This window comes from Colobus angolensis, unplaced genomic scaffold (genome assembly GCF_000951035.1).
Source record: "Colobus angolensis palliatus isolate OR3802 unplaced genomic scaffold, Cang.pa_1.0 Scaffold29, whole genome shotgun sequence".
Classification (NCBI taxonomy): domain Eukaryota; kingdom Metazoa; phylum Chordata; class Mammalia; order Primates; family Cercopithecidae; genus Colobus; species Colobus angolensis.
The window spans coordinates 4,131,981-4,144,953 of NW_012116154.1; the positions used below are offsets into that span (position 1 = coordinate 4,131,981).

The 12,973-nt window shown below is 41.3% G+C and overlaps 1 protein-coding gene across 2 annotated transcripts in view; it reads right to left on the reverse strand.

Annotated features, from left to right (window-relative positions):
* Positions 1-12,973, reverse strand: part of WDR19 (WD repeat domain 19) — a 93,782-nt gene that overhangs the window by 20,616 nt on the left and 60,193 nt on the right. For both annotated transcript variants that reach the window (XM_011949102.1, XM_011949103.1), the window contains 4 exons: positions 12,565-12,711; positions 11,830-11,954; positions 9,848-9,960; positions 8,279-8,347 (listed from right to left, as the gene is read on the reverse strand). In XM_011949102.1, coding sequence (XP_011804492.1) covers positions 8,279-8,347; positions 9,848-9,960; positions 11,830-11,954; positions 12,565-12,711 — 454 coding nt within the window. The remainder of the gene's footprint in view (positions 1-8,278; positions 8,348-9,847; positions 9,961-11,829; positions 11,955-12,564; positions 12,712-12,973) is intronic.

The window sequence follows — 12,973 nt, forward strand, 5'->3', positions numbered from 1 at the left end:
GTCTCGCTCTGTTGCCAGGCTGGAGTGCAGTGGCACGATCTCGGCTCACTGCAATCTCCGCCTCCTGGGTTCAAGCGATTCTCCTGCCTCAGCCTCTCGTGTAGCTGGGACTACAAGCGTGCGCCACCACACCCAGCTAATTTTTGTATTTTTAGTAGAGACGGGGGTTTCACCATGTTGGCCAGGATGGTCTTGATCTCCTGACCTCATGATCTGCTCACCTCAGCCTCCCAAAGTGCTGAGATTACAGGCGTGAGCCACCGTGCTCGGCCCTCGGATGTTTTAATAAAAACTTTAAGATAAATGACTATGACACCTTGAGGACAGCATCTTAAGCACAAGCGCTGACACAGCGATATCATTCCAGGTGCCCTCTTCTGCAGCGGCTCCCTGAGGAAAAGGTCTTGCGCATGACTACATGTCATCGAAAGTGTAAAGAAGTGAGGGTCCCAGCCAGAGGAGCCTGGATAAAGGCAAGCAGCTGAAATGTAGGTACGGCTCTGGAGACAAGCCTGGCTTAGAAATCTTTACTTAAAAGTCATCTCCAGGCCCGGCATGGTGGCTCACGCCTGTAATCCCAGCACTGTGGGAGGCTGAGGCGGGTGGATCACTTGAGGCCAGGAGTTCAAGGCCAGTCTGGCCAACATGATGAGACCCTGTCTCTCCTAAAAATACAAAAACTGGCTGGGTGTGGTAGTGCATGCTTGTAATCTCACCTACTTGGGAGGCTGAGGCATGAGAATCGGCTTGAGCCTGGAAGGTGAAGGTTGCAGTGAGCCGAGATCCTGCCCCTGCACTCTAGCCTGGGCGACGGCGTGAGACTTTGTCTCAAAAAAAAAGAGGAAAAAAAATTCATCTCCAAAAAGGTGAGTTAAATCATTGAAGTATTGGGTGGTGTTGAACCAGAAAAACAATGTACCACATTGCAGGATGGGCATGTATGAGTTTAAAAGGAACAGAATGTGTAAGGTCAGGAATTTAGAGGGAGCACTAGGGAATTACTGACAAAATTAGGAGGCTTCAGAATTCTGTGTCTATTAAAAAGGAGTGAGCAAAAAACATAGCTGGAGCTCAACTTAGGGGAAGGAACACTGAACAGTCTTGTCATGGTAATGACATTACAATGAGAAAAACCACCGGACAATGGAGGAAATGATCACTAGGGACTCAGCAACACATGGCCTTGCTTGCTACACCTCAGGGGAGGTATGAGGACAAGTCTGCAAGTTATCTGTCCAGTAGAGGAAGGATACAATCAGTAGACTTGAGTAATAGAGAGATGGCCCTGAACCTGCAGGTGCAGAGGCTCTCAGGCTGCAGGATTTCTGCACACTGCCCCACCTGTGGTCACCGTCGGGGGAAAAAGGTAGGCTTTCACCAATCTGTGTCACCTCTGCTCTTGCCACTTCGGTAAAGCAGGGATGCTGGGACATAAATGATAGAGCTTGTTCTCTTGATGGCTTCTGTGGATGGCTTTGGGTGAATAAGCCAGGACAGAGAAATGGTTAAAGCAAAGGCTCTGGATGGAGCCAGCCTGCTGGGGGTCAACTGAGTGACACTACTTGAGACCCGTGTGATCTTGGGCAGGTTACTCTTGGGGCCTCAACGTGGGCAGTAATAGCACCTAATTCACAGAACTGCTGTGAGGATTAAATAAGTCAATACACGTATATGGCTTGAACAGGTGCCAAGTAGACAGGATTGTCAAATACAGACAACAAAAATACAGCATTCCCAGTTAAATTTAAATTTCAGAGAAGCACTGAGTAATTTTCACTATTACGTATGCAAAATGTGGCCTCCCCACTGGCAGGGTCAGCACTCGATAGGTGTCCCTATTTTTTTTTTTTTAGACGGGAGTTTCACTCTTGTTGCCCAGGCTGGAGTGCAATGGTGTGATCTCTGCTCACCACAACCTCTGCATCCCGGGTTCAAGTGATTCTCCTGCCTCAGCCTCCTGAGTAGCTGGGATTACAGGCATATGCCACTACTCCCGGCTAATTTTATATTTTTAGTAGAGATGGGGTTTCTCCACATTGGTCAGGCTGGTCTTGAACTCCCGACCTCAGGTGATCTGCCCACCTCGGCCTCCCAAAGTGCTGGGATTACAGCTGTGAGCCACCATGCCCGGCTGTCCCTATTGTTTTTGTCACCAGCAACAATGGCAGCTGTCCCCAGGGAGAGTGGAGCACACTTGAAGTGTCAGGACAGACAAGCAGACAGGAGAGCCAGCAGGGAATAGATGTGGCCAGGCAAAGGCAACTCATGGCAGGGTGCGGATGGAATGCTGAGGGGCGCTTGCATTGAAGGAGCAGAGGGGCCAGGGAAGGAGGCTGAGAAGGGACCATCTGAGAAGGAAGTGGAGAACAGAAGATGCAGTGTTCTGAGGGGAAAAACGTCCAGAAAGATGTAGTATAATAGGGTAAAATGTTACTGTAACATGGAGTAGGGTGAAGACTGACACGAGACTTCTATATTTAGCAAGTGAGAGATCTGTGGGGACCTTTTCAAGCAAGTTCATGGAGTGGAGAAGGCAGAAACTCAGTGCAAGGAGGTAAGGAGGACTCTCCCAACTCACCTGAGGGACACAAGTGAGCCCCACCTTCCCCATCATATCCCAGTGAGGGGTCTCATACTTCCCTTTCCGCTCCATAAACCAAGGAGGTGTTTCAAAGCTTTGAGGTGTCGAGGATGGGGATGGGTGGGGGTGGGTGAAGCACAAGCATTTTGACGGTGAACCCAATAACTCAGGGGTGTGGCTTCTGGCTGCGAATCAGCAGGTGAAAAAGCGCGCAGACTGTGAGAAAATGCAAGACATGAGTAAAAGTGATATTTTTCCCCCCCAGGGGAAGGTCCCCAAGAAAGAAAGAAAGAAATGGAAGACTGGGAGGGAAACTTGTTATCACCTGTTTTCACTGAGCTAGGGACCAACATGTGCTCGATTCAACAAGTATTAATTGAGTGACTGCCATGTGCTGAACACTCTATAAAGAGATGGGTTCTGGACCTTGAGGAACTTGTAAATCTGAAGGGAGTTACTATACAGTGGTAAGTGACGTTCAAAGTACTTAGACCATTCTAGGGAGGGTGAAATTTCATCTCGAGGACAGTTTAGGAAAGGCTTATTAGGTAGGAGTATGAGACGCAGAGGTGCAGGGGTAGCGGTGTTTTAGGTGTAAGACGCAAGAGTGAAGGAACGAAGGAAGGGGAACCCTGATCTATTCAAATAAAAGAGGGCAGTTTAAGGCTGAGCACTGTGCTCACACATGTAATCACAGCACTTTGGGAGGCCAAGGTGGGAGGATCACTTGAGCCTAGGAGTTCAAGACCAGCCAGGACAACACAGCAAAAACCCATCTCTACAAAAAATATAAAATTAGCCAGGTGTGGTGGCATGTCTGTAGTCCCAGCTACTTGGGTGGCTAAGGTGGGAGAATTGCTTGAACCCAGGAGGTCAAGGCTGCAGTGAGCTGTGATCATGCCACCTGGGCAACAGAGAGAGACCCTGTCTCAAAAGGGGGTTAAAAAAAAAAGTGGCCAATTTAGTTGTAGCACAGGCTGCTGACCTAGAGGAGTGTAAGAGGTAAGTGGGAAGGAAAGAAAGCGTTGGTTTTAGTCCCAGATCGATTATATTTGGGTGTCTGTAGGTTAGTCATATCATCTTCTGGTACCTCAGTTTCCCCATCAGTAAAATGAAGGAGGTTAGACTGGTTCACTTCCAGGTATTTCTAAGATTTTATGATCCATGAAGGATAATTTGGGAATAAATTGTGGAGGCAATGGGGAACCACGAGAGGTTTTGCAGCTTAAGCATAAAATGATTTGCAGCTGCACTTGAAAAAAAAAATCCAGTAGTAAAATTCAGAATGGATTTGTCTGAATGAAGTAATCCCAGCAATAAGTACAAATATGTTGGTTTTACTGACTACATGTCCTTGACCTTAATAAAATTTAACAAAATCCATTAGAAATACAACAATGGGAAAGTATTGTGGGATTACAGAATACTAATGAAAAGAGAGAAATTTGACAGCTGCAAGGGACATCCATAATTTTGTCTAATATTCATTCCTTCAACTCTTCTGAGAAATGCTTCTGCTTCACTTCAACCATGGAGTGCCAGTGGAAATTCCATGTCTTAAGAGACCCCATCTCTATGGCTACTGAACTTTGTCTAGTGGTGGGAATTTGACCCAATTTGCCCAGGCATGATATTCCATCCCTGTGGCCACCAGTTGATTAATCCTGCGATGGACACTTGAACCACCCAAATCAGAGCCCTTCTGGACTTATTAATTAAAGGCAAGTCTTCTTCTTCTTCCAGTGTGGCCCAGGGAAGTCAAAAGATTGGATACCCCGATCTAAGTAATAATCATCAATGGTTGCTGAAATCATTGGGTGACAAGTTGATGGGAAAGCTTATCATAGATTGATCAGGTTGACCACACCTACACCCAATAATCAATCTTAACACCATAAAAAGAGAGACCAGGCCGGGCGCAGTGGCTCTCCCCTGTAATCCCAACACTTTCGGAGGCCAAGGTGGGTGGATTACCAGAGGTCAGGAGTTTGAGAACAGCCTGGCCAACATGGTAAAACATCCGTCTCTACTAAAAAATAGAAAAAAAAAAAAATTAGCCAGGTGTGGTTAATTTTTTTAACCATAGGAACCAGGTGGGCACCTGTAGTCCCAGCTACTCAGGAGGTTGAGGCAGAAGAATCACTTGAACCCAGGAGGTGGGGTTTACAGTGAACGAAGATCATGCCACTGCACTCCAGCCTGGGCAACAACAACAAAAAAAGACCACAAAAATATGGGCTACTATGAACTGAGTGTTTGTGTCCCCACATACCCCAAATTCATCTGTTAAAGCCCCAACCTTTATGTAATGGTATTTGGAAATGGAGCCCCTGGGAGGTAATTAAGGTTAGATTGTAGCCTTAAGAGGAAGGGAGAGACATCTCTCTCCTTGCTTACATGTATAGGAAAGGCCACGTGAGGACACAGTGAGAAGGCTGCTGTCTGCAAGTCAGGAAGAGAGCCCTCATCAGGAACCAAATTACCAACACCTTGATCTTGGACTTCTCAAACTCCAGAAGTCACCCAGACTATGGTATTTTGTTATGGCAGCCCAAGTTGATTTAAGATATGGCTCTACTAGGCTGGGTGTGGTGGCTCATGCCTTTAATCCCAGCACTTTGGGAGGCCAAAGTGGGCAGATCATTTGAGGTCAGGATTTTGATACCAGCCTGCCCAACATGGTGAAACCCTGACTCTACTAAAAATACACAAAAATTAGTTGGGTATGGTAGCACATATCTGTAATCTCAGCTATTGGGGAGGCTGAGGCAGGAGAATCACTTGAACCCAGGAGGCAGAGGTTGCGGTGAACTAAGATTGTACCACTGAACTCCAGCTTGGGCGACAAAGTGAGACTCTGTCTCAAAAAAAAAAAAAAAAAAGATATGGCCCTACTGCTGTGATGAGAATAGGAAGTACACGGTACCATCTATGAAGTTGCTTTTACAGAAATATCATCTCTATCTGATCAAGTATCTAGATTTAACTACTAGTGAGTGGGAAATACAGGGTAATTATACCACAAGGATGTAATTAGCTAAATCAAAATGTCAGAAATTCCTCAGGATAAATGACCCATTTTCTTAACAAATAAATAGCAAGTATGCATGTGCGGGCGGTGTTTAGGAGATATAGACAGAGTTGAAGAGAGAGAGAGAGAGAGAAGGAGAGAAGTGAGGGGAAGGGAGATTAAAAGAGACTTAAAGCCCATATAAACTAAATGTAATACATGAGCCTTGTCTTGATACTAAGGTGAACTAACCAACTGTATGAAAGCATTTATGCAAGAGCTGAAGAAATTTGAACCCTAACTAGATAGTTGACAGTATCAAGGAATTGCTATTAGAAAAATTGGAACCCTCACACAGTGCCTGTTGGAATATAAGTGGTCAGCCGCTTCAGGAAACAGTTGGACAGCTTCTCAAAATGTTAAACATAGGGTTTACATATGGTCTAGCAATTCCACTCCTAAGTAACACACTTAAGAGAAATGAAAACACATGTCCACATGAAAACTTGCACACAAATGTTAATAGCAGCATTACTCATAATAGCCAAAAAGAAGAAACAACAAATGCCCAATAACTGATGAATAAACAATGTGTGGTATATTCATACAATGGAATATTATTCAGCCATAAGAAGGCATGAATTCTTGTCACATGCTACAACATGGACGAGCCTTGAAAACATGGTGCTAAATGAGAGAAGCAGGCACAAAAGGCCACATATTATATGGTTCCATTTATATGAAATGTCTAGAATAGGCAAATCCACAGAAACAGAAAGATTATAATATACAATACATACAGTAATCAGGACAATGGAGTATTGGTACAAGGACAGACTAAAGGAAAAGACTAGAGGGTCCCAAACCAGATTCATACTACATGGTAATTTCATGTCATTTCATTTATGACAAATGCTTTGTGGCAGTTCAGTGGTGGAAAGGATGGTATTTTGATAAATGGTGCTGGGTCAACAGGATATCCACATTGAAAATAAATATCCTTGACCCCTACCTTATACCATATACCTAATTAATTCGGGATGGGCATAAGCCTAAATGAGACAGATAGAACAAATTACTAGAAGAAAACATAAGGGAAATATTTTCATGACCATGGGATAGGCAGCGATTTCTTTTCTTTTTTTTTTTTGAGATGAAGTTTCATTCTTGTTGCCCAGGCTGGAGGGCAATGGCACAGTCTCGGCTCACTACAACCTCTGCCTCCCAGGTTCAAGTGATTCTCCTGCTTCAGCCTCCAAAGTAGCTGGGATTACAGGTGCCCGCCACTATGCCCAGCTAATTTTTGTATTTTTAGTAGAGATGGGGTTTCACCATGTTGGCCAGGCTGCTCTTGAACTCCTGACCTCAAGTGATCCACTGCACCCAGCTTAAAATTTCTTAATTGGACCAAAAAGCACTAACTATAAAAGATTCATGAGTTGAACTTTATTAAAAGTTAAGAATTTCTGCTCATCAAGAGAATAAAAAGGTAAGCCATGCCTTTGAAGATTTTTGCAACATATATCTGACAAAAAGACCTGTATTTAGAATACTACGACCTAATGATTCTACTCCTGGATATATACCCAATAAAACTGAGGGCTTTTGTTCACCAAAAGACATGAACAGCTTTATGGCAGCTTTATTTATAATATGCCCAAACTGGAGACAACTCAAAAGTCCATTAACAGAGTCAGGGGTAAATAAACTGTGGTACAGTCATATAGTAGAATACTACACAGCAATGAAGAAGAATGACCTATTGCTGAGCTGGACGCGGCAGCTCATGCCTGTAATCCCAGCACTTTGGGAGGCTGAGGTGGGCAGATCACGAGGTCAGGAGTTCGAGACCAGCCTGGCCAACATGGTGAAACCCTGTCTCTGCTAAAAATACAAAAACTAGCAGGGCACGGTGGCAGGCACCTGTAATCCCAGCTACTCGGGAGGCTGAGACAGGAGAATTGCTTGAAACTGGAAGGTGGAGGTTGCAATGAGCCGAGATCATGCCACAGCACTCTTGCCTGGGCAAAAGAGCGAAATTCTGTCTCAAAAAAAAAAAAAAAAAAAAAAAGAATGACCTATTGCTATGTGCAGTAACACAAACAGACACATTTGCATACTTAATGCTGACTGAAACTGGACACAAGCGTACACATGTGTGATTCTGTTTCTATTTAGATTATACAAAGGCAAAACGAATCTATAAGAATATAAGTCAGAATTGTGGTTACCTTTGGTGGGGGATATTAACTGGGGGGTGATATGAGGGAGACTTTCGGTAGCTGGAAATGTTCTATATCTTGATCTGGGTGGGGGTTACACAGGTATGCACAGAGGAAAAAACTAATCCAGTTGTACACTTAGGATTTTTGAACTTTACTGTACTCAAGTTACACCTAAAAGAAAATCCAAAGTTTCTTATCTTTTAGACACTGATATTGTATCCACAAGTGAAATGATACAGTGACTGCGATTTACTTAAAAAAAAAACACAAAACACCCAGGAAAGAGGGTGAGGGCATGAATAAAATGAGGCTGTCTATGCATTGACAGCTGTTGAAGCTACATGATGGGTATGTAGGGGTTTGTTATACCGTTTGGTCTACTTCTGCATATATTTAAAATTTTCTTCAAGAATTTTTTTAAAAAATTGGCATTCTTGAAAGTTTCAGTCAAAGTGTACTTACAGTTTCAATTGCCATTTCTATTGCCACATTGTCTTCTGAGCTTGGGCATTTCAGGAAGTGTTTAAGTGCCTGAAAAGAGAATTATAGCAATTAAAAATTTTCAGAATATTTTCACATTAGGGAAAACAAAGCTTTCACACAGCTTTTACACAAAGTAATTACAGTCTGTGAAAGTATCTTCATCTCAACCAGGGGCTCGCATAGTGTTGGATCTTAAACATATCCTTAAAAGCTGGGTATAGTTTAAACATGGAAGGACCCAGTTAACCCTCTGAAGAATCTAGTCCTAATGAAATGAAAAGGCAAAATGTGCCCTTTTCAGTAGGAAGATTTAATTATTTTCATTCATTTATTCTTTCAACAAATAGTTACTGACAACCTGCTACTATGAATGTGGGACTTCACTAGATCCCGTGGAGAATACCAGGAATGGTATGGCATGGCCCCTCTTTTCTGTGTTATGTACAATCTTACCAGGAAGATCTGTGTGATATGATGATAATATAAGAGACCAATTATTTTAAGTCATAATTGTCTAATTCCTGCACACCATAACACCACACTTAGGAAGAAATTTACAACTATAAAAAGACAAATGGACTGTATTGTCAGTGTTTTTTTTTTTCTTTCTTTTATAGGTGCTCTGAGGAAGAAAAGATGGTTTGGCATGGAGATGATCCTGAAGGTATCATTTGAAGGATGAATAGGTTTGTGGTAGGTGGCGTAGGGAGCAGAGAGGAACCAAGATGGAGAACAGGATGGATGAAGTCCTGGCTGTTAGAGGAATGTGGGACTCTTCTATGGAAACAGCTGGGTGCCAGATTAGGGAATTCTGGCTGGTTGGTCAAACTATGGAAATTCTCTTAAGTGCCAGCTAAGGAGTTTGGACTTTATCTAAGAGCCAGCAACAACAAATTGGTGGTGGCCTGTAGGCTGAATTCACACACAGACATGTTTTTTTTGGCCAGTGAGGTATTCTATAAATATCGGGGCACATATTTCAAAACTGGCAGCCCCAAGCTTCCATTTCTCTTGAAAAAAATCATATGATCTGGCACTGCAGGGCCTGGATTCCTAAAAAACAATTTTCTGGAGGTGAGCAACAGCTGGCTTCTTAAGATATGTGCCATTCAGTAGTCCCTACCCTGTCACATGAACAATGCGCAGCTTTACCCCGTAGCTTCACTTATCGTGTCCCTTCTTTGGACACTGTAACCCCTGCCTTAGGCCAATGGACTCTGTAACAATGAAAGCAACTATTATTTGGGGAACAAAGTGAAGGATGACAAACTCTAAAGGCGGACAAACTAAAAACAGGAAAAATAAGAAACTACTGCAATAATCAGAAGCAAGGTCATGTAGGCCTGGACTGAGTTGATGGTAGTTAGAATGAAAGTGACAGATGTGAGAGGTATTACAAAGGAAGGTTGTGACTGGGTGTGGGAGGGAGAGGAAGATTTCAGAGTTAGCTCTGAGATTTCAAATCTGAGTGGGAGTTACTGGCATTTACATATATTTCCTACAATTATTCCTGCGTAGTCAGTGTATATTTTCTTGGCAAATACTAACTCGTGAATATTGGCCACACAGCAAGAAGAATTTTCCAGCCTGAAGATACCTCTTTTCTCCTTCAAAGTATAAGGCAATGCTTTGATAGTCTTCATTAGTAGTGTCTTCAGAACCTATAACAGAAGTTTTACCGAGTAAAATATCTGAGCAAAATTTGTTTACCTTTTACTGCTAACCTGAAAATAAAGAACGAGTGATCTAAAAATAGGTGAAATCTAAGAGAAATCTAATGAGAAATCTAAGAACAAGTGATCTAAAAATAGGTGATTAAAAACTCCTAACAGCAAACATCAATGTAATTATTAATGTCTGTTTTCGTCACAAAACATACTTATCACAATTACCCCAAATACTGACTCTGTTCCATCTTTTTTTTTAACTCTAAATGTCATCCAGGAGAGGAAATTATAAGGTTTTTGTTAGTAATACAAATGGAATCCATCCCTCTCAGCAATGCCTGGTTTAAACAATAGTCTGTATATTTGTCAGCCAAGTAGGGAAGATGACATTCGAGTAGCCAGTAGATGCTGGTTAAAGATATGACTGTTCTTCCTTTGGCTTGGGGCTTAAATACATTAAGCATAGAGGAAGAAGAACCCCCAAAGCTGCTGGAATTCCAATTCATCGTTTACATTTACCTATGGGAGTTGGGGCCCAATAGAATACTAAAGTATAACAACCACCCTGCACCTCCAGCTGGAGGAAAAGGGGGTTTATAAGAGAAAGGCATAAAGCAAAGTCGGGAAAAGTATGTGTGTGTTTTGAAGGTGGGAGGAGGCACACACACATACACACACACACCCTTAATATACACACCTTATATAAAACAAACCATGTTCTTAAGAACTTAGAAAAATTGCTTTAGTGAAATGGTGGTGGTAATGTTAGGACAGAAATGTCATCAGTCAAGTTAAGCATTGGCAATTCTGAAGTTGCTTATCTGTACTTCCTTTTTTTTTTTTTTTAAACTCTATTTTCTCTAATTATCTTAATGACTTCGCAAGAAGTCATTTGGGAAGCCAAAGCATCCCAAGAAGCTTTTACCTAATTTGTTTCCTTGAAGACTGAAATAAATATTTTCTTGTGAATCCTAACATCAATTCTTATGGTCATTTTGTGAATTATAAAAAACAAAATAACACAAAAGAACAAATATTTTATGATTCCACTTATATGAGGTACCATGAATAGTCAAATTCATAGATACAGAAAGTAAAATCGTGCTTACCAGGGTCTAGGGAAAAGAGGGCAATGGGGAATTATTATTTAATGGGTACAGAGAAAGTCTGGGATGACGAAAAAGTTCTAGAGATGGACAGTAGTGATGGCCACATAACAACGTGAATGAATGTACCAAATTGTACACTTTTAAATGGAAATTTTATGTTATATATATTTTAGCACAATAAAACAAAACGAAACACAAATAACATTACGTATGGTCCATGAAATGAAAATTTGAAAATTATTTCAGTAGTTTCTAAAAATAATTGCAAACATGAGAAGAAAACCTCTAAGCAGGCATTCCCAGAATATCAAATTCTCCTTTGGACTGTCCAAATCTTTGAAAAACACATCTTGGGTATATTACTCTTCATCATTTGTAACTCGATTTTTTAATGAAAATATATACATTTTCAAAAATCATCCTGCATTTTCTATCACCTTCATTTTGAAATCTTCGATTTACTACTGGCTGATAAATAGCAGGATTTCGGAAATCTAGCCTCTCTTGGAATTCACACAGAAAGACCCTTAATTTTTTAAAATAATCCTTTTTAACAATACCATCTCACCTTGAAGTAGCAGGGATCTTCAAATCCAACACATAACATAGATAACATGTGTGTCTACGTATAAATGATAAACATTTACACCAAGCACATTCTTGTATGTATACCAATCTGATAATTAGATCATAAGCGACAAAGTGTTTTTATGATAAACATCTTGAAGAGAACCAGGGAAAAAATGATATTTACCGATAATATCTGCATAGATTTCCATTTTGTTGTGTTGCTGAGCCAGTGTGAAAGCTTCATTGTTACATTTGGACATGACAAGAAACTGGATGGCAGACCCATAGTCACCAAGCTGTAGAAAAAACCTGAAGCAAAGTACTTTCTTTAATTAGCTAGACTCTTAAATGAGTTTGTGATTTACAAAATTTTCAACCATTTAAACCATTTAAAAATCAAAATTTATTAGATAAATTGCAGTTCTTTTTTTTTGAAATGGAGTCTCACTCTGTCACCCAGGCTGGAGTGCAGTGGCGCAATCTTGGCTCATGCAGCCTCCGCCTCCTGGGTTCAAGCGATTTTCCTGCCTCAGCCTCCCAAGTAGCTGGAACTACAGGCATGCACCACGACACCCAGCTAATTTTTTGTATTTTCAGTAGAGATGGGGTTTCACCATGTTGGCCAGGCTGGTCTTGAACTCCTGATCTCAGGTGATCCATCCATCTCGGCCTTCCAAAGTGCTGGGATTACAAGTGTGAGCCACCACACCCAGCATGCAGTTCTGTATTATATGCTTACACTTGAAAGATATACTCTTGTCTGCTGACCACAACAGCCTTTGAATTTAAATACTTAGACCTGATAAAAAAAAAAAAGACTAAATATTCCTTTTGAATTAATATATTTGATGATAGAAGGTGGAGGCTTACTTTTATGGTTAATTTTTGAAAGTCCAAAAATATTAATGTATTATGTTACCTGGCTACCATTTTGGCTCCATCCGGAGACTGGGTCTCTCTAACAATACTGACAGCTTTTTCAGGATTATTGAGGTGATCCAGATAGATGCGGATTACACTTTGCCATTGTTTTGCATTCTCATAAGCCACAACAGCTTCTTTGTATCTGTAAAAACATAGCTCAGATAAACTTTTTTTAACACTGTCAATCTGGGGAGAAAATGTTGATAAGTGTTTAGGACACTTTTTCATGTTATTGATGGTGACTGCTTATTTTTCCTGAACTTCTTTTTCCTTTAACAGAAAAATACCAGAAACCACTCCACTAAAATGTTCTTTTTAGCAATTTGATGAACAGTAAAATATCAATATTAAATTGTATTTTCCCATCTGAATCAAAGCCATATTTTTTTTACATTTTACTGCTT